General features: G+C 35.8%; 1 protein-coding gene across 2 annotated transcripts in view; it reads right to left on the bottom strand.

The window, feature by feature from the left end:
• Positions 1-20,317, bottom strand: part of DACH1 (dachshund family transcription factor 1) — a gene marked incomplete at both ends in the record, with an annotated part of 442,851 nt that overhangs the window by 200,492 nt on the left and 222,042 nt on the right. For both annotated transcript variants that reach the window (XM_080661465.1, XM_080661464.1), the window contains one exon: positions 8,352-8,513. In XM_080661465.1, coding sequence (XP_080517591.1) covers positions 8,352-8,513 — 162 coding nt within the window. The remainder of the gene's footprint in view (positions 1-8,351; positions 8,514-20,317) is intronic.

Genomic DNA, 20,317 nt, shown 5'->3' with positions numbered 1-20,317 from the left:
TGATTTTATCAACATGTAGAAATGGATTTAGAAATGTATGTTCAAATATTTTAAAATGAGAAAGTGTTCCTTTTCAGTGTTTTCCATAGTCACTTGTTATGATCACTAGTGTTTCTATTATTTTTATAACCATTGGAAATAAAAAAATGTTATGAGAGAAAATGCAACATGATGCCATACACTTCATGTAAAATCATGAAAAGGAGTTTAATAAAATGACCAGATATTAATACACTCATATGTCATTTTAAAATAATCTAATTTTAAGCAATATTAAAATTTTAAAATATTAATAAATCTTCCAATATATCATAAGAATGTTAACTCTTACCTAGTTTCTTTCAAACTCTAATGAAATGAATATACTAGTATATTACAACAGTGTAAAATTCTATATCGTCTTTTTTCTTATATCCAGAATAAATATTTTCTAGAAGGAATATTTTAAATATTCATAATATATAATGGTTAGATAATATGTGAAATATCCTGTATAATCAAAGGGTAATATGCAAATTGACCCTAATGGCGGAACGACCAGTCGCCATGACGCACACTGACCACCAGGGGGCAGACGCTCAATGGCAGGAGCTGCCCCTTGTTGGTCAATGCGCTCCCACAGGGGGAGCTCCGTTCAGCCACAAGCCGGGCTAACAGCTGCGAGCGCAGCAGTGGTGGCAGAGACAGCACTAAAGATGTCCGACTGCAGCTTAGGCCCGTTCCCCGTGTCAGTCAGTCATCCCCTGAGGGCTCCTGGGCTGCCAGAACGATGTCTGACTGCCAGTTTAGTCCCGATCCCCCAAGGAGTGGGCCTAAGCCAGCAGGTGGACATCCCCCAAGGGGTCCCCTACTGCGAGAGGGCATAGGCCGTGCTGAGGGACTCCCCCGAGTGCAAGGATTTTCATGCACCGTGCCTCTAGTTGTATTATAATATGAAATGATGTATCATAATAAGCTTAATAATGCCTTGTTGTAGACATTTAGGTTGTTTCAGGTTTCTATTTTGCCTTAGAAATCACTCTACCCCTGGCTGGCATGGCTCATTGGTTAGAGTGTCAGCTGTGAACAGGAGGGTTGCGGGTTTGATTCCCAGTGAAGAGCACATACCCTGGGTTGCAGGTCTAATCCGCACTCCTGGTCAGGGCACATGTGGGAGGCAACCAATTGATGTATCTCTGTCACATCGATGTTTCTCTCTCTCTCTCTGTCTCCCTCTTTCCTCTCGTCCCACTCTCTAAAAATCAATGGAAAAAGAATATCCTTACTCCTTGGGTCAGGATTTTTAAAAAAAAGAAATGAAAAGAAATCACTCTAAGGAATACTTTTTTGCCTTTCATCTTCTATTGAGATTTCAAAGAATTTTAGAGCCAAGAGAGTAATTGGGCATCAAGCACCTTATTTATTAAGTAAGAGAACTGAGAAAATAAGAGACTTATTTAAGTAGCTAACTTACTTATTAGCTTCCTGGTGACTAAAAGCTAAATCTCCTGATATATTTTGCTCTCTGCTCTCCCATCTCTTTTTGGAACATCTAGAAAAATTATCTTGGCCATGCTATAAGATGTTCAAAATTTAAAAATGATTTTTTGATAATTTTCTTTAAAATTAACTATTTATTCTTTATATGTTTATATTACATTACTTATTATAAGTACTTAATGAAGAAAAATGCCAGAAATATTAAGTATTTACAAAAGCATTAAAATTTCTGAAAAGGTAGTTATTATTCTTAATTTTTTTAATGTTGGAGTAAGCAATTTTGTTTGAAATGTCAGGCTATGAAGACATCTTCTGCATAGAGAATGATGTGAACCATATGGCTTATTCACAATCAATTGAATTACAAACCATGATAGTTCCTACACTTTTAGGAGATGCTTATGTTGTCCTTCCATTAAAATTCCTCTAATGTGACATTTGTGAAAAGGTTTATGTTTGGACACACATTCCCACACCATATGTGAAGCCACAGAGAGCAAGACCATCGATTCCAAGTGTTTATATATAAATCGACAGCTATCAGTTCTAAAAGATTTCTCATTGCATGTGTCAGAATCCTTCTGGCCTTTTAGGGTCATCTTGTGTGTTTCCATGTTTACAAGACCCTGCCTGTTAATGTGGTTAAGTTTTACTCATCAGACAGGAAGAAGGATCTTAAAAATCATTGTTAGACAGAGAAACATTAAGAAAGTTAAAAAAAAAACTTTCCATATTTAATCTGTTAAACAATGGCAAATTTCTTATGAATCAGTGATACTGTAATTGAACTGGAGACATTTTTAGAGCAAGCTTGCTTTGGCTTTTTCACCCTCCGATTTGGAATCTGCTCACAGTACTGCCAGCTTAACCAAAAAGGATTAACTCTCATATCCAACTGAGAACACAGATAATTCTCAGTAATTGGTAAAAAATGAAGATGAATGGGGCTGAGAGATAAGGAGCAATTAGCTCATCAGCAGTTACAGCTGTGCACTCAATCCGGATCCATCTCTGGAGTCTCGGCCCCTTTTAAAGAACCTAAGCAGAATAAGCATAGGACACCCTCCTCCCAAAAAATTTGCGTATACCTGCCCATCATTTCTCTTGTCTTCCAATTTATTTCCCTACCATACAAAGACACCTGTCATAGTATGCTATGTAAATGACTACCTCTCTCAGGACCTATGTCTAAAGCCAATCTTCTTTTTAAACTTTTTTTTTTTATAACAGAAACCAAATGACTACTGTAGACACTCTTAAATTCCCTGTCAATCGTTTCATTATAGCAGCATCATCTGTTTGAAAATATAAGCAATTCCCTCATCTAATTATAGGAAGGATTTGAGGTTCATTAACATTGCCAAGGCAGAGAATCCAATGTGCAACGGCAGAGCTCTGCCTGATGGCCTGCCTTCCCCGTTTCCTTTTATTTGCTTTCTCAAGGTCTCTAAGACTTCTTCCTGAAATCATAAAATTAATTTTTCCTTCCGTGACTTAGAAGAAAGTACTGCAGTGTAAACTATTCTATTTCTGTAGGAATGGGGGGGGGGGAGGAGGAGAGGAGAGAGAGAGAGAGAGAGAGAGAGAAATAGTCAGCTGGGGAAGATAATTTTATCTCCCTATCTGCCTGGCATTTTTTTGTTTGTGTTCCATTTGTTTTGTTTTGTTTTGGCTGATGAACCAAAATAAGGAGTAAGAACACAACTGAAAAACCCAGCTGTTAATACCAAACTCAATTCTTGTTTTTAATTGGAACTCCTACATACTGTAACTATTGCAAGTTTGAGAAAATGAAAAAGAATCCTACATTGCCGGGTTTGAAATGTGTTCAGGTTCATGGATCACTGCATCCGTGGACACTTACTCCACAATGTTCAGAAAGAGAAAAGACCGAAGTCTCAGGATTACTTCACTTCCTTAAAGAAATAACAGCAGTTGGGGGTTATGACTATAGTTTAAACAATAAGATTTTCTCGGGACATCTGTTTTGAGATCACATGTTGAATAGATATGAACTCATTTCCTACTAAGCAAGCAATCTACTATTGTTGATAGCTGTTTACCAGTTCTGTGAGTCAGATATTAGCTTGTGGCAAAGGTCCCTCTTAAATCCTCTGAGTATTCTTTAAACTGTGTACATAGTGTTTTCCTTAAATAAAATGTTAAGAGAAGTAAAAAAAAAAAAAAAAATGCAGTCTTTTCCTGTCTCTTGGTAAGTTAAGTCCACGATGTCTCAGACTTGAGAATAATATTTAATGTATTCATCTTTAAAGAGTCGTTTCCTATGTTGTCTTTAGTTAAGGGAGTAAGATATTAGGTTTAGCAAGTATTTAAATAACACAAACTATTAAGTGATGGTAGCTATGTCAATATTTATACAGCATTTCAAAACTAGAAGTAAAATTAAGTTTCCTTTATTTAGATTAAATCACTTGTGCTTAATTCAGTGTCTTCAAAAATGTTCATGATGACAAAAAAAATAATAAGCAGATAAAAAAACACAACTGTAAATACTATGTAATTGACCTTGAGTTCACCGGTTTTAAATTCTGCTTTTCCATTGTCCCAGTCCCAATTTCCAAGCAGCATTTTTTAAACTGGTTATGTAGATCAGTCCTTAAAGCAAAAAAATAGCAATTTATCTGGCCTGTATGTTGTGGATAGTGTTGCCACTAAAAAGAATCCAGGACATTTTTCCTTCTTATCTGCAATGTAGCTCATATCAGCCAACCTGTCACAAGATAGTACTTGATATAAACAAGAGATTGCAAAGACATCTCGGTAATCAATATCAGGATGGCTACAGTATGGAAGTCCCAACCAGTGCATATCATTTGTCTCAGCATCTATTTCTATGGCCAAATGAAGCATTAATTCAAATCATAAATCTATGGTGATTTAAATCTGGGAATGAGCACCTGCCTGCTTTAATGATTTATTTTGTACATTTCAGTAAGCAGGAGATTTGTCCATATGAACTGACAGGTCACCTTCAGATGCCAGGAGCAGACTGTTTATCACCATGCAGACTAGCATCTCATCTTAGCGAGTAAATATTAAACTAAAAGAATCCAATTGATTGTGGATGAGGGAGAATGGCGACATGGCCATATATTTTACTCAGCATGCTGATGCCTCACTCGGATCTATCCTGAAGTTCTCAGGTCTTCCTAAAGTGATCACTCTGTTGGAAAGACGTGAGCTCAAGGTCACCAGGTAAAATTGGAATGCACAATACTTATTTGTCAGTGTCAAAGGTTTCTTTAAACACTTTTGTTTGGCTAATTTTTACGATTCATATTAAGAACTGGAAAGGGACATTTATAATAAAAATATCCCTTGAGTCCAGCAAGCCAAATCAAACCAAACCAAGTCCCCAAAAATATATTTCCTCAGACAATAAGGGTTTATTTACAACCAGGGGAAAACCAGTGTTCCTGCATAGGAAAATCTGAAATGTTCAACAAAACATGTGAGCCAGACGAGTGCAAGAGAAAAAAGAACACTGAAATAGCTTCAAAATTGTCACTGGATTTGGGCAGAGCTAATGAGCAACAATACACCATTAAGTGGCACCTCTCTGAGGGGTTTTACTACTTCAAAGAGCCAATTGATAGATTTGTGAGAGCAGTAAGCTTGTATTCTGAAATACTGGCCTTGGAGATTCTTGGGATTCCTCCTGGAATTCCTATGCTCCAATACCACTTCCTGAGCCACTCATGGTAACGATGTTCCTAGAAGATCCAGCACATCCTCCCGGAATCTGCACACCTAGTAGCCATCCCACCCATTAACTGGATGCCTCTTGCGCACTGGGACTGTGGTATGATCATTTTTGTGTTCCTAGAATGAGCTAAAATCAAACTTACAACAAAATTCAAATGACAAAACAGCTCCCCCAAGTTTCCTCACAGGCCAGTAGTTTACAAATAACACCCATCAGAGATAATAGGAAAACAGAGGAGGAAGCAATTAATGACTATAAAAAGAGGACAAAGGTGATTTTCAAAAGAGTAAATTTGGAGAAATAATAATAATCGCTAAAGCAATACCAAATCTTACTGGTGACCAAAGTGAAAAACAGACATGGTTTGTTTGACAAATATGATCTCCTTGAATTATTATGATATAATACTATTATTTAAGCCATTTTCCAGATTTGAAATGTTAGGCTCAAAATTTTCCATAACTTTGCAAAGTCACAGACCAAATAATTATTGAACACTTACCAAGAGGCAAGTGGTGTTCTCAAAATCAGAGAAGACTAGGGCCATAGAAAGCAACTGCTAATTCACCAACCACTTTGATCTATACAAGCTCAATCCCCACCCCTACCATTGCCTTGTACCCTCCCCTTCCCCCAAACTCTTGATTCCTGATCTCTAGATAAAGGAGGAAGGCAGGGGGTGTGCTCAGGAAGGATAATAAGTCATAAATTCTTAGAGGACAGTAGCATGTGAGACAATAGAATAAAAATGACAAATATAACATTTCCACCTCAAATCACCTACATACATGTAACATAAATGATCTACATGCCTTAAGGACTAGCAATGACACCAATATTACAACAACCCCAAAATACTAAGACCCTCTAGGAAAATTCAAATAAACTTCTTCTCTGGTTTAAATTGGTGTTGGATGGTGGGTGTCAAAACTGAAAAACAATATAGGCTACCAACTAAATACTTTAATGAAAGAAAAGTGATTTATTCCAAGTAAAACACGAAACTCAAATTGTTTTTTTAAGTATTATGTGATACCCTATGTACCCACATAATAAAGGTAAACTATTATTTAGTCAGTAGGCAAATATTATTCTATAATATTAATTATTAAGTTGATGTCAATGCTCAATTATGAGCTGTAGTCTCCTTTTCTCATGCCTGCTGGTTTCTCCAAAGTCAAATTTCTGCTCTGCTGCTCATAAATTTGAACAGAAGTATCAAGTTTTAATATATTTTGCTTTAAATGTTATTAAAATGCATAATTTGTTTATCTCTCCTCAAAACCAACTATTAATAATAGCCTGCATTGAAATCTTACTCTTCTAAAACTTGGTAACAATCCAGATTATGTTTCAAAATAATAATTAAAATTTGTAGTGGGTGTCTAATTATGCTCTAGTTACAATTCATTTTACTTCAATCATTTTTCATAAAATTTTTATGTATTGATATTTAGAGAGAGAAAGGAAGGGAGAGGGGGAGAGGGAGAGAGATTGTGTGTATGTGGGGGGCGGGGGGAAGAACAACATATGGGTTGTTGTTCCACTTATTTACGAACTCATTGGTTGATTCTTTATGTGCCCTGACCAGGGATGGAACCCCTCAATCTTGGTGTATTGAGACTATGCTCTAACCAACTGAGCTACCAAGTCAGGGCTACTTCAATCATTTTTAATTTTTTTATTTATTTTTAAAATTATTATACAGTAAAATTCACTTTGTGGGCAGGGATGGTACAGTTCTATGAGTTTTTTACTCATTTTTCATGTAGCCACCACCACAATCAAGATACATAAATATTCCATCATTCTGAAAAAGCTCCCTTTATAAATACACCACTCCTTCACTTCTTGCTACTATGGATCTGTTCTCCATCCATATATATATATATTTTTTTTTTTTTAAATAAAATGCCAGGGAAATAGAATCACGTATGTCTTCTCAGGTTGACTTCTTTCACCCAGTTTAAAACCACCCCATGTCTGTTTTTCATTTATCAGAAAATACCTTTTCTTCCCTACACCTGAATTGAGCAATGACACCTTTCAGATAATCATACAGTCACAAGTTTTTAACTTTTAAAAGTCTAAATCTATGCATGTAAATGACCTAAACAATCTGCTGCCCCTATCTTCTCACTGGAAGCACCACAAATGCAAGCACTGATGTTTTTCTATCCATAGTATTCCCCCATATATCCTTAACCACATGCCAATGTACTGAAAGTGGAGAGCTCATTATATAAAGAAGTAATCTATTAAAATCATGCATGGAAAAGAAAACTTAATGAAACTGTCATGAACAATTGTGTCCTATGTGAACATTTGGTAGAAATAGTATCTTACACACATCTTATAGCATCCAAATTTCTCTTGTTAAATTATATTTTGAGCATGATTTCTACATTTTAAAGGGAAACCACACAGTGCAGTGGCAGGATAAAATTTTGTGTCTCACCAACACATGGATACCTAAAGATGTCAATGAAAAATAATTTAACCCACACTGAAGTTGTGTTTGACAAAACTAATTACCCAGATAAATTCTGCAAATAAAATAACTGTTCCTTTGGTTTAAATAGTGACTGCAAACTTTTCATCTTTTCTCCATACCACAAGAAAAAAAATCAAGAGAAATTAAAGTTGTATATCTAATATGAGAAAAATGGATAATAGTTGTATATAGAAAAAATTAATTATTAACATAATTCTTATTCTTGGCAGCACATGAAAGGATTAAGTTATATGTTGGCTGGTAAAGTAAATTTCTTATTGAAGAAGAAACACATTAAGAATAAAAAAGATAAAGAGTATGGTTTTTTTTTGTAAATATTCTTCTGCCACCTTATCCATACTCAATATTTTAGAATTCTGATTATTAAAACTTATTTGTATTATGAAAGATGTTAACTGAATGCTTATAGAAGTTGCAGGCATAAAGTTGATCTTATAATAAAAAAATAATGTTGCTAATTATTTATTTAAACTGCATGTTATTAGAAGCTAAGTAGTATCTTCAAAATATACACTGTTTTGGAGCTAAAAGGAGCAACTTCTTGATGGGTAACCAATAGTTTTGTTCTGGAAAAGGAAGTAATTTGGTAGCAAAATGATGACACTACGTTTCAGTGAACATACGACTCACCGACACTTGAATTCATGTCCCCATTTTCAGAATCTGCTCCATGTTGGTTATTACTGGCATGATAGTTGCTCATGGCTTCTAACTTGATTTTTTTCACCTTCATTGCTTCAGCAATCGCTGCATTGGTAGCAGCGGCAGCTGCTGCAGCTGCTGCTGTCAGACCTTAAAAGAATAAATTAAAAATGAGGTAATTCAAAATCGGATTTTTTGATGTAATAGTTCATGTGCTTTATATAACACACATTAAAGTATCTGACACCTTTATGCCATACTTTGATAACATATATTCATTCCCACCTAGCCAAAAAAAAGGATATAAATGGGAGAGTGCTCTCTAAACTCCTAAATTAAATATTAGCAGAAACATAATCCATACAAAGAAGGAGATAGTAGTAGAATGCAGCCAGAATTACATCTCAGACAAACCAATCTGAACATGTCATTCTCTGCTTAAAATCCTCTCCAGCTGCCGAAAGGGGAAAATTGGAACTGCGTAACAGTTCACCAAGTCTTGCCCTAAGCAGTAAACCTACCTTGTCACCTAAAGTTTCCTCATTTCCGTGCCACACCCCAGCTACACCGAACATGCCACCAGGACTTATACATGCCCTGCCTCTCGAAGCCTGTGCTTTCACACATGCTGTTCCCCTTTTCTGGAACATCCTTGCCCCATGACGCACTTCCCTGACACAGGCCATTATGTTTGTCCAGAGCGATCTGTCTCTGTTCAGCTAGAGAACAGAAGGTAGAAGTGGACGTGAGATTAGAAATAGAGTTGACCAGTTTATAAAAGAGCAGGAAACTAAGGCCATGCTTTATGTATAGTATAGACATAGCCAGCAGAGGTGTTTGAGCAGGGCAATGTTTGTTTTCTTTAAATGTTTGAACTTTTTAAAAATATTTTTACTTATTTCAGAGAGGAAGGGAAAGGGAGAGAGAGATAGAAATATGAATGATGAGAGAGAATCATTGATCAGTTGCCTCCTGCACCCTGCCTCCTGGGGATTGAGCCCACAACCCCGACACGTATCCTGACTGGGAATGGAACCCTGACCTCCTGCTTCATGGGTCCATGCTCAATCACTGAGCCACACCAACCTGGCTAAATGTTTGAACTTTTACCAAGGCAATTCACTTTGTCCTGGCATTCCTCATCTGCAAAAAATCATACACTGAAATATGTGATCTCTTCTCATTGTAAAACTTTAATAGTCCATGAGACAATATATACCTCCACCATCTCCCTCTATGTTTCTGCTATGGCTGCTTCATAGTTTCTGACAACAGTTCTTCAGCCTGGTTTAAATTTATCTATGTGATTTATTTCCACTTCCAGCTGGTGGATTAGAGACTGAACAATTCTCTCCTCCTTTTCCTCCCCACTAATCATCACTTTTGGTTACTACAGCAAATAAGTTACAGCCTCAGTAATTATAAGAAAGTCTTTTTCAGTAGAAATCTCTGCCTATTTATTTATTTATTTATTTATTTATTTATTTATTTTTGAGATTAGAAGAAGAGCTCAGCTTTCCTTCATATCAAACCAAAGAGGTCTTTACTACCTTCACCCCAACACAAAACCTTCTGATTAGATCTTTGCATGAAAACTTGATAACCACTCCCTGCAAAAATGCACTGATCTAAATTCAAACAATTCTTCTGGGTCTGGAACTAGCATTTATTGCCTTTCAAGTTCCAACTTGAAATGATTCTCTCATCTTCCTATGATTGAATTTTCTCCCCAGTTACTCATTTCCTTCGAAGATGTTCCAGAATATTTTCTTTCCTGTTCTCTTAAAGTCCTCTTAGTGTTTCCCAGAAAATCTCTCTTCCTCAACTTTGACTTGTTACAATGTGCACATCCTACTTGTCCCTTCTCTTCATTGACTAATGTCATTCCATCTCCAAGTTATGACACTTCTAGGGCCTTTAACTTTGATTTATGCTGCATGTAAATATGTTTCTGCAGTATTTGAATAAAAAAGACAAACCTACAACTTGAGATATGATTGCTATTATACTGAATATCTGAATCTAATTCAGTAGCATAAAACATAACTATGCATGACATGGCATTGGAGAAGACATAAAATCTTCTTGAGTATGGTTTCTTCATCTGTAAAACCATTATATTCACAAAGGGGTAGTATAAGAATTAAATAAGATAAACTAGGTGAAGAATGCCACATCATGTTGAGTAAAAACTAGGCATGTCTTGCATTCCAGCTCCTCAATAGACAAGAGCAGTCCTAGGTATGGACATCATGGCTGGCCGCAGTTCCCTCAGAGAGAAGGAATCTACTTCTCCTTAGCTGACTACATTAATTGTCAACTTTTTAAAAATATTTTTAATAATTTTATAATCTATCTAATCTTATTTATGGTGCTCTTCTGTTTTTCCACTTGACAGTTTCCCCAGTTGTACATTTCTAATAAAATTCCATAACATATAATGTGTGTGTCTCACACACATTTAGTTCTTTAATAGCCTTCAAATCTACCCAATTTTCTCCATTCCCACTGGTTTTCCCTAGTGCAAGCTGCCAACTTTTTGTCCCTGGAATCCTGTAATAGCCTCTTAACAGATTCCACATCCTCCACCTCCAATCTCTTAGCAGTCAATGTAACCTTATGAAAATAAAAATCCAACATGACATGCAATGGCTGCTCTTCAGTGCTAGTTGGAAGCTTTGCCTGGCTGTGAGGGCCCTTTGTGCTCAGTTCCTACCTATCTGTGTAACGTCATCTGTTCCCACAGGTTCCCCTTGATCTCTGTGCTCCAGACATATATGCCTTCATCCACTTCCTCTAAAGGACTACATTCCTTCTTTCAAGCCAGGCTTTGCACACATTATTCCCACTTTCTAGAAAAGCTCTCCAGCCTCCTGCTCCAGACCCACCTATGCATCTATCATGCGGTGGCTTAAATATTATGTTCTAGGAGTAGCAGGCTAAGGCTCCCGACTCTTCAGTCTACCTGGGAAACAGTTACCAACATTTTAAGAATCAGCTCAAAACTCGTTTATTTTAAAGGGCTGACCTTCCCCACCCCATTCCTACAGTGTAGAGCTAGCCATCCACTTGCCTGTGTTCTCAACCCTGCTGTACGAGTCTGCCATCCTCTGTGCTCTGAATCACTCCTGGAGTTTTAAAATACGCAAATAGCTGAGTTCTATCCTCTGAGATTCTTGTTGGGGCCCTGCATTTGTATATTTTGGGTTCATTTTACTGCTCCTCACGTCATTTTAATGTGCAATCTGAGAAGAGAAACTCTGTCTCTTGAACTATTTTTGCTCTTTTTTTTTTTTTTTTTTTTTTTTTAAAGAGAAGGCCTGTGGCCATGGAGTAGGTTTAGAGTTAGCTCCTTCAACTAGGTTATAATACCGAAAGGACAGAAATACTTCCTCAGAATATGCATCCCAATGCCTGGCACAAATTGTCACTGAATGAAAAAATGCTTCTCAGAGTTGATTAATTGGAAAACCAAAGGAGAAATAGCATCATTATTTTGACACTATCAATGTAAATAATTTAAAATATTATGTTTATGTTAAAATTAATCTGGATCAACCAGGAATAGCAAATCTCATTAATAGAAAGCATATCTCACCAAAGCGGCATCTGCCTGGGATGGAGAAGATCAAAAAAGCCTCTCTCACACACACACACATCCCGCACTTATGGCACTTCCAGTTGGCCTTGTAGTGGCCCCTCAAATCTCTGATGTGTTTCTCAAATCCCTCCAATTTGCTGTCTCTATAGTACAAACTTAGTACAGAATCTATAACTTGCTTTAGAAACAAGACCCATTGATATTTTGTTCTCTAATAAATATCAGGGGGGGAGGGGAATGTAATGAACTCACAAAATAACTCTTTTTTTTTTTTTTGGTCTATACTTCATAGAGATATCTGAATGTGAACCACTTTCTATGTAATCAAGAATTGTCTACACTGGCGACCCACAACATTTATCATCCACTTCTCTCTCTCCTCCTAGTCCTTTCCTCAGTTCAGCTTTCTCTCCTTGCCTCGGCTTCATAGAGATTTTCGTTGCCCCCTCCTTGAATACTCAACCTTATACTACTGCAACTTTACCACTGCTTTTAGCCCTTCCCAGTCAAAACAACCCCTTGGTCCTGCTGAGCTAGGTAATTCATGTTTCTTTTTTTCCTAATATTTTTTACAGAGAGGAAGGGAGAGGGATAGAGAGTTAGAAACATCAATGAGAGGAAACATCGATCAGCTGCCTCCTGCACACTTCCTACTGGGGATGTGCCCGCCACCAATGTACATGTCCTTGACTGGAATCGAACCTGGGACCTTTCAGTCCGCAGGCCGAGGCTCTATCCAATGAGCCAAACCAGTTCCGTGTTTCTTAAAGCGATACTCTACATCAGATAGAGATGTATCTGGAGTGCATGGTAAAATTAGAGGTTATCTTCCCTGGAGTCATAGCCACAGACTCTATTTCTGGGAAGGACTGAGGAATCAGTGTGTTTACCTTCCAACAGGTTGATTCTGATGCTCAATGCCCTTCCATTACTTGATGACAGTAATTTACACTAAAGTGTGTCTGCATCTTACAGTGGAAGCTTATTAACCAAGCAGATCATCATCGCAGGGTCCTCAATTGTGAGTACGCATACAAATCAAGGAGGAAACATCAAAATACAAAGTCAGGTTGGACTGAGGAATCAGCGTTTGAGACCTAGTGCTCCGTGTGCTGCACCTTGCAGAAATGCGTCTTGTGCCTTTCGCCTACCACAGCAGAAGCAGAGGACAGCCAGGCCACGCAGCGCTTCTCTGTTTCCGATGCAGAGTCACACATGTATTCATCTCTAACAACACTACACCCATAAACCTGTCTGGTACCTACTGTAATCGTTACTTAAACAGCTTGAATAATTGCTCCTGATTCTGAATTTAGTTCACAAGTTTTTACCAAATTTCTTTCTTTCATTAGGGAAAACATGGAACAAATCAATAAATGATTTTTTTTTAAATCTCTTATACTAAAGAATGATTAACCCATTTACCTCACCAATCACACTTTTTTATCCTCTCAAAGAACATTTGTAGTATCTCATATACTACGACAAAAACATGTACTAAACTGAGAAGTCAAATGTAATATGATTTTATTTTATTTTAAAAATACATTTTTCTTCAGAGAAAGGATAATAAGTCTCAAATATGACAAAAGCTACCTAATAGCAGAGTGAAAATTTAGCCATTTGACAAATGGAGATCTAAACATCATGTTTCTATCAAAGCATTTGATTTAGTAGGCTACATTGACCAAATTTATTAAAAAAAAAAAAAAAAAAAGTCTGATTGGCCCTCAGGAAAGGCTTGGTAAGCAAACTTAGGATAGAATCTATATCATGAAAAATAACATGTTTCTTTTTTTCATTTATATTTGGTCTCAACAAACTCTATCTCTTACAATTTAAAAGACTAGATTTTACAGAGAATTTAGAAACACTGCTTGTCATATTATTGTCTGAATTATGATACAAACTCAATGCTGGGGGCCCAATTCTGCTTTGCTCCATCAGAGCAAATTCTATGTATATTTTAAAAACTGGCTACTGTTAGAAATTATTTTTATTTTGGCTTATAGATTTCCTGTACTTTTACTTTCACTTTTTGATGCTCCGCTACAATTTTTTTTTAAGTTCTTGTTAAATAAGAAACTGAATGGGAAAACCTCGTTATCTAACCTCTCTTTTATATGAGGAGTAAATATGGTGGTTGAAAAAAAAAAGTTTCCAAAAAGGCATACAAACTTTGGGCAACATGCATCTAATTTATCCGGAATACTGCACAGCAAGCTATATAATACCTATGGCTTCAAAATCCTAATATCTAAAATCTGAATATCAATTCTGATCTCATAGGGATGTAGATAATATGGGTGAAATAATATATGCTAATACTAAGCCCTCTGCAAATGGTAGTAGATAAGTAACCCATTATATCCAACATGTCCTTAGTTTTGCTTTTGTTCAGCTACACACAAAAATGCAAATGTGACAAAAGCTACCTAATAGCAGAGTGAACATTTAGCCCCTTTACAAATGGAGATCTAAACATAATGTTTCTATCAAAGCATTTGTTTTAGTAGACTCCATTGATCAAATGTATCAAAAAAATCACTAAAATCTGCACTCTGTGCTACATTGATACAAAACCTCCACTACTTCACATTCAATATCCTAAAACCAATCCAAGGTTTATCATTTAGAAGGAAAGCAGGCATTGTTACCACTAATGTACCTTATTTTACTTTGCAAATATAGCTTTCTTCTTCTGCTTTCAACTTTTGTCAAAACAGCCTTTAAATCCTTCAAATGCCATTATACACTCCTGATCACTCTCTTTAACAAAAGGAAAAGTCCCCAGTCTATTTATTTCAAATAAGTTAGTACCCCTAGTTATAAAGTGTAGATTACAACTGTAGATTATAAATATCAATAAAAAAGACATATTGCTGTCAAATTCTTTCTCTGATCTGTTTGTTTGCTCATTAACTTGAAAGGTCCAATCTTTGATCTTTGGTTTCAAAGGCATCAAGATGACTTCCAAATGTTTGATAGGTTGTCTACTTTTACATCGCATTCCATATAAAATGCATTTCCCAAAACTTAATGGGTAAAATAAAATGGATTATATGCAAGAGATAGTCTGCATTCAGAGCTTCCATATGATAGACTTTTTATTAGTCTATGCCACTTTACCCAAATTTAGAAGAAGCCATTTTAAACATGCAGTAGATTATAGCCAATGGTAGTTATTATTAATATGCTGGAATTGATAAGTTATTTATGTCTGGCATTCTTCCTACTGATTATTCAGGGAGACAGGCAGCTTATAAATATCTCATCACTCCACAGTCACAGAAATTTCATCGACAGTGCTTATGCACAGCTATTAGCAATATGAATCTAACCATTACAAGAAGGAGGAAAATCGAACATGTGGCATTAATACGCAGTCCTGGTTCCTAACCATCTGATAGGCAGATGGTGTGAAGCGGATTCTCCAGCTGAAATGAAGGGGCACATCATTTAAAACCTTGTTTGCATTCTAACTGATATCAGTGCCATATTGATATACATGATACATCATGGCAGTATTTGAACAATCTAGTTTGTTTCAGTCATAAATGTTTACAGCCTTGTTTTTTTAATCTTATAAGCATGTTCAGAAGAGTGTATTTTTAATTTATGAAACCTATTGTTTACTTCTGTTGAGCTAAAAGATTAGTGGAAAGCAGGAATATTAAATTACTTCAACCCAAAGCAATATAACCAAGACAGATGAATAAAGTGGGTTTCAATTTTCAGTAAAGGATGTTAGTAGAGAATTTTACAATTAGCCCAGGCATTTTGCACATTAAATACATTTATTCCTTTAAACCTTCCAGCTTTCCCCCCCAATGGCATACAGAGAAACTTAATGGTTTACATAGTCATTCATTTAAAACTCTCACTGTGTGCAATTAATCTTGTCTAACAATTCAATTCGGGAAGTAAAACATCAAAAAGCATAGTTCAATTCAACAGTCATTACGGTGAAGTAATCTTTCTGTTCCTGACAGTTCCTATAGACTCTCTGCAATACTCGGTTGAAGGTGCATTCATTGTAAGCTTCATATGAGTTTGAATTACAACTCAATTGAAATCACTCCAAGTTTTAGAAGAACTCTTGGGTTCAATATAACAACTTGAAAGTACCAGTACTTTTTTTTTTTACTCTGTTTTCTTCCTTTCCTTATTGAAATACAAGCTGTCTAAGATATTGACACTAATTTTCACAGTTATTTTGTTTCTCAATATTTTCTAAATAAATGAAAACTGGAACTGAAACATGCCTGTCCTCACTCTTAAATGATTAAATAATGGAAGTGTTAAGCAAAAAGAATAAGTAACTTAATTGTGAATCTGGGTGGATTGAAAATTTTTAGTGTGAATTTGTCTCTAATGTCCATTAGACTGACTTTACTTGCCCTTTGAAACACATTTATATTCTGGAGAGAAAAGGAAAATTGATCTTTGAGGCCATTAATGGAAACACTCTTTATCCCAGTTTTCAGTTCTTCAATTGATTTAATTAGATTTTTTAAATGTTTGCAGTAACAAATCAACCACAACAAATTTGAAGAAACATATAGTAGAGAGTGTATAATTTGAAAATGACTAATAAATCAAATAGATATCAAAAGTAGCATTTTTATTCTGAATAGTTTAAAACTACAATCGCTCAGAGTGAAGGAATGATAGCAATACTACAGTCAGGAGGAGGGAGCACCATGGGGATGTCATTTGACCATGTGTATATCACAGGAATTTCCATGAAAGTCTTTGAAATACTCAGCTTCTGATCATTAACTCATAGAACCAGGGTGAAAGGTAATAAGTGAAGGATTTAAAATTACTATGGTTAAAATAAGAAAATATGCAGTTTATGAAAATCTGAACTAGACACCAAAAGTTCTTAAATAAATAATTCACTTTTACCCCATTTTTTAACAGTACCATCTTTAGAAAAATATTTCCTAACAGCCAGTTGGAGTATAAACTTAGAAAACATGAAAATGAGCAAGATTTACTTTATCTAATGCAAACCTTTTATTTTACTGATGATGAAATTTAGGGGCAGTAAGGTTAATCATTTCTATAAAGTCACACCATTAAATAATGACAGAGTAATCCCAATTCCCCTAACTCCCCGTTCAGCATTGACCACACCAGCTATGTCAATAAATGCAAAAAGAAAAGTACAGTACATAGGAACCTATAGAATCACTGAAAGAAATTAATCCCCTTTGCTCAAGTAGCTATGAATTGCATAGGAAATCAAGATTATAGACACTCAAGTGATATCACAAATATAAGTTGAATTCACTTAGGAACCTGATCTAAATGTTCATTTGTGATTCAGTTTTGTAAAATTGAGAATATATTTGCCACAAAAATAATCATTCAAGTTTAACTATGCATAAAATATTTAACCTGTTCTACTAGTAAAATACAGTATTTATAATATTAGCCCTGGTCATATATCTTAAATATGGCACAACAAGGAAAAAGAGAAGAGCAAATAAATGACTTTCCACTATATATCTTGAATATAGAAAAAATTAAAACAAAGTGAAATAGATAAACCTTGACTCTAATCTTCTTTAAAGCACTCTTCTTATTATTTACTAGAGGCCCAGTGCACAAAATTCATCCACGGCAGGGGTGAGGGGGGTGAACTCAGCCCAGCCTGCACCCTCTCCAATCCGGGACCTCTTGGGGGATGTCCAACTGCCGGTTTAGGCCCTGTGGGATCAGGCCTAAACCAGCAGTCAGATATCCCTCTCACAATCTGTGACCGCTGGCTCTTAACAGTTCACCTGCCTGCTGGCCTGATTGTCCTTAACTGCTCTCCCCTGTTGGCCTGATCTCCCCTAACTTCTCTCTCCTGTTGGCCTGATCACCTCTAACCACCTCTGCCTCAGCCCGCACCACTGTGGCTTTGTCTGGAAGGATGTCCGGGAGACATCTGGTCTATCTGGTCTAATTAGCATATTACCTTTTTATTAGTATAGATTATTCCGTTATCTAGTAAACTGGGAATTAAATGTCCCCATGTTTGTCTAAGGCTCAACACTTCCTATTCCCTACATTTTTCATCCCCCAAATTATTCAATGAGTTGAGTCTAAGCAGGTGGCTCTTACTAGCCTGAGAGTATCTGAGAGTATGTGATATTCGAAAAGACATTTTTTAAAAGAGACTTCTTGTCAATATATTGATGACAGTTCAGGCAGTATAATAAGTGAAAAGAGGAAATGGTGTCGTAAATTTACTTTCCTGCAAAAGAGCCACCTCACTGGCACTTTAGCTTGAGAATAATCTCCCCCAAATGCTCTTCTCCTTTCCTGAACACCATGTAAATTCTCTTCTAAATCCATTAATGACTCAATAAGAGTCCCCGCCCCCCCCACCTCTTTTTTTCTTTTCCCAGAATCCAAGTAGCATGTAGAGCTCTATCAGTCTGGGGTTACTGGTAAGGAGAAGAATTGAGAAAAAAAATGTGGAATATAGGTGGCCTTTTTTACATGCAAATCTTATTTAGGGGAACTTATCCAATGAGATAGAAACAGCTGGAGTAGGTGTGGCCACAAAAGTTTTTAAATATACCAACTATTAGCTTTTAACATTTTGTAAGGAAAAGACTCAAGAAATGAATGTATTTGTACACACAAATTTCTAAATAGAGGTCAGTGTCTGGGTTAGGAACAATACACAGCCATATTCACTGAACAACAAAAGGAACAGAGAAGCTAGCTGAGGCAATATGTTCTTCATACCTTTGTCATTAGATTCTTGTATTTATATAATACCTACCTAAAAAGCAGGTATTTTTCTCATTTGGTTACAAGGAAAATGTAGCTGTAATAGGCCAATGGTAGTGCTTGGAAGAGTAGGTTTTGGTTTACAGTTTTAATGTTGGGCTATGGAAAGAACAATCCTGATTAATTTAGAGAAATAAATAGGGCAATGTAATAGAGAAGATACAAAAGAAATATAGGTCTCAAATAGTTGTCATCGCCTAGGGGGTGGAATGTTACAAAAATGAAGACTTTATTTTAGTATACCTTTGCAATCATAGTCAAATTAAATTTTTGAGTGTGACTTAGACATATTACTTAAATTGTCTGATTTGGAGGCAACCTCATATTTTATTGTTCAAGAAATAAATGTTATGTTTAAAACTATTTCCCTTCTGATATTTGATTAGTATATTTAACCCAGCTCACCTAGGATCAAAGTAGATGAACATCAAGGAAGAATTACCAAAGGTTGGTATTATATCATCCATTCCTCTTTTTTGCTGCAAAGATCATTACAACAGAAAGAAACATTTACTTCCTAACTGGGCAAGAAATTTGAGCCTTTTGTGTACTCTGATAGAACCTTTTATTTTATTGCAAAACACTAGTAAATCATAGCAAATCTTCAATTGTCCTTATATCTCTTCATTTTGGGAGCAAAATCTGTAGTTCTGTGATCCAAAATCTTCTCTTGACCTAATTTATGTTGGGCCATGAGATTCTTTTAAAAGAAACTAAATCACTGCAGTAGATTTATTCTCCTTAAATAATTTAAGCTAATTGAAAAAGACCAATCTGAAACTAAAACACTTCTCTCAAGCATTCAACTTCCGCATGTCAATTAGTAATTTAAACAACCAGCTAATCACAAGAGCTTTGTGAGAAACATGGACCTGTACTATGTAGACATTTCTCTATCTCCACTGAGCTGAAGATAGAAATAAACATCAATTCTGAGTCTGGAAGTATGTGTATCTTTTCTGCAGTAATTAAATAATCCTAATAAAATATTTTCACTGATGGATTTGAGATTTTTCTCAATTTTCCCAAACAGGTTTGAAATGAACACAGAAAAATGAGAGAAATATTGGGAAAATTATATACAGTCACTCTTTTGGCAAGGAGTTATGTCATTTCAAATTTATAACATGACTGAAGCAAAACAAATTTGAAAACATTAGTATATTCACAAGGTTACTACATCATAATAACCAGAATCTGAACTCCTATGCATTGGTTTTAAAATTAAGATCCCAACTTCATGTTATTATTTTTATATTTTATTTTTTTACTTTGCTTCTTAGTAAAATTATTATCAGTTTGATGTAAGCCATGTTAGTTGTGGCACATAACATTATCACAAATTATAATAGTTTAATTGTCCCATCATTATAAAACTGCATATATAATAGGAGTGGTCACTTTTCTCATGCAATCATTTACTTTTATAATTCAGCCTCTGTAATTCCTGGAATGTACAGCATAATCACTGGTATGACAATCCTGCAAAGCGTTACAAAAGCTCTCTGCAGTATTTTTTACCATAGATCTTTCTTAAGAGAATTAGAAGATTCAAACA

This window comes from Plecotus auritus, assembly GCF_963455305.1.
Source record: "Plecotus auritus genome assembly, chromosome: 3".
NCBI lineage: Eukaryota > Metazoa > Chordata > Mammalia > Chiroptera > Vespertilionidae > Plecotus > Plecotus auritus.
The sequence above is the reverse complement of the archived record's forward strand: the minus strand, read 5'-3'. Positions and strand labels throughout refer to the sequence as shown.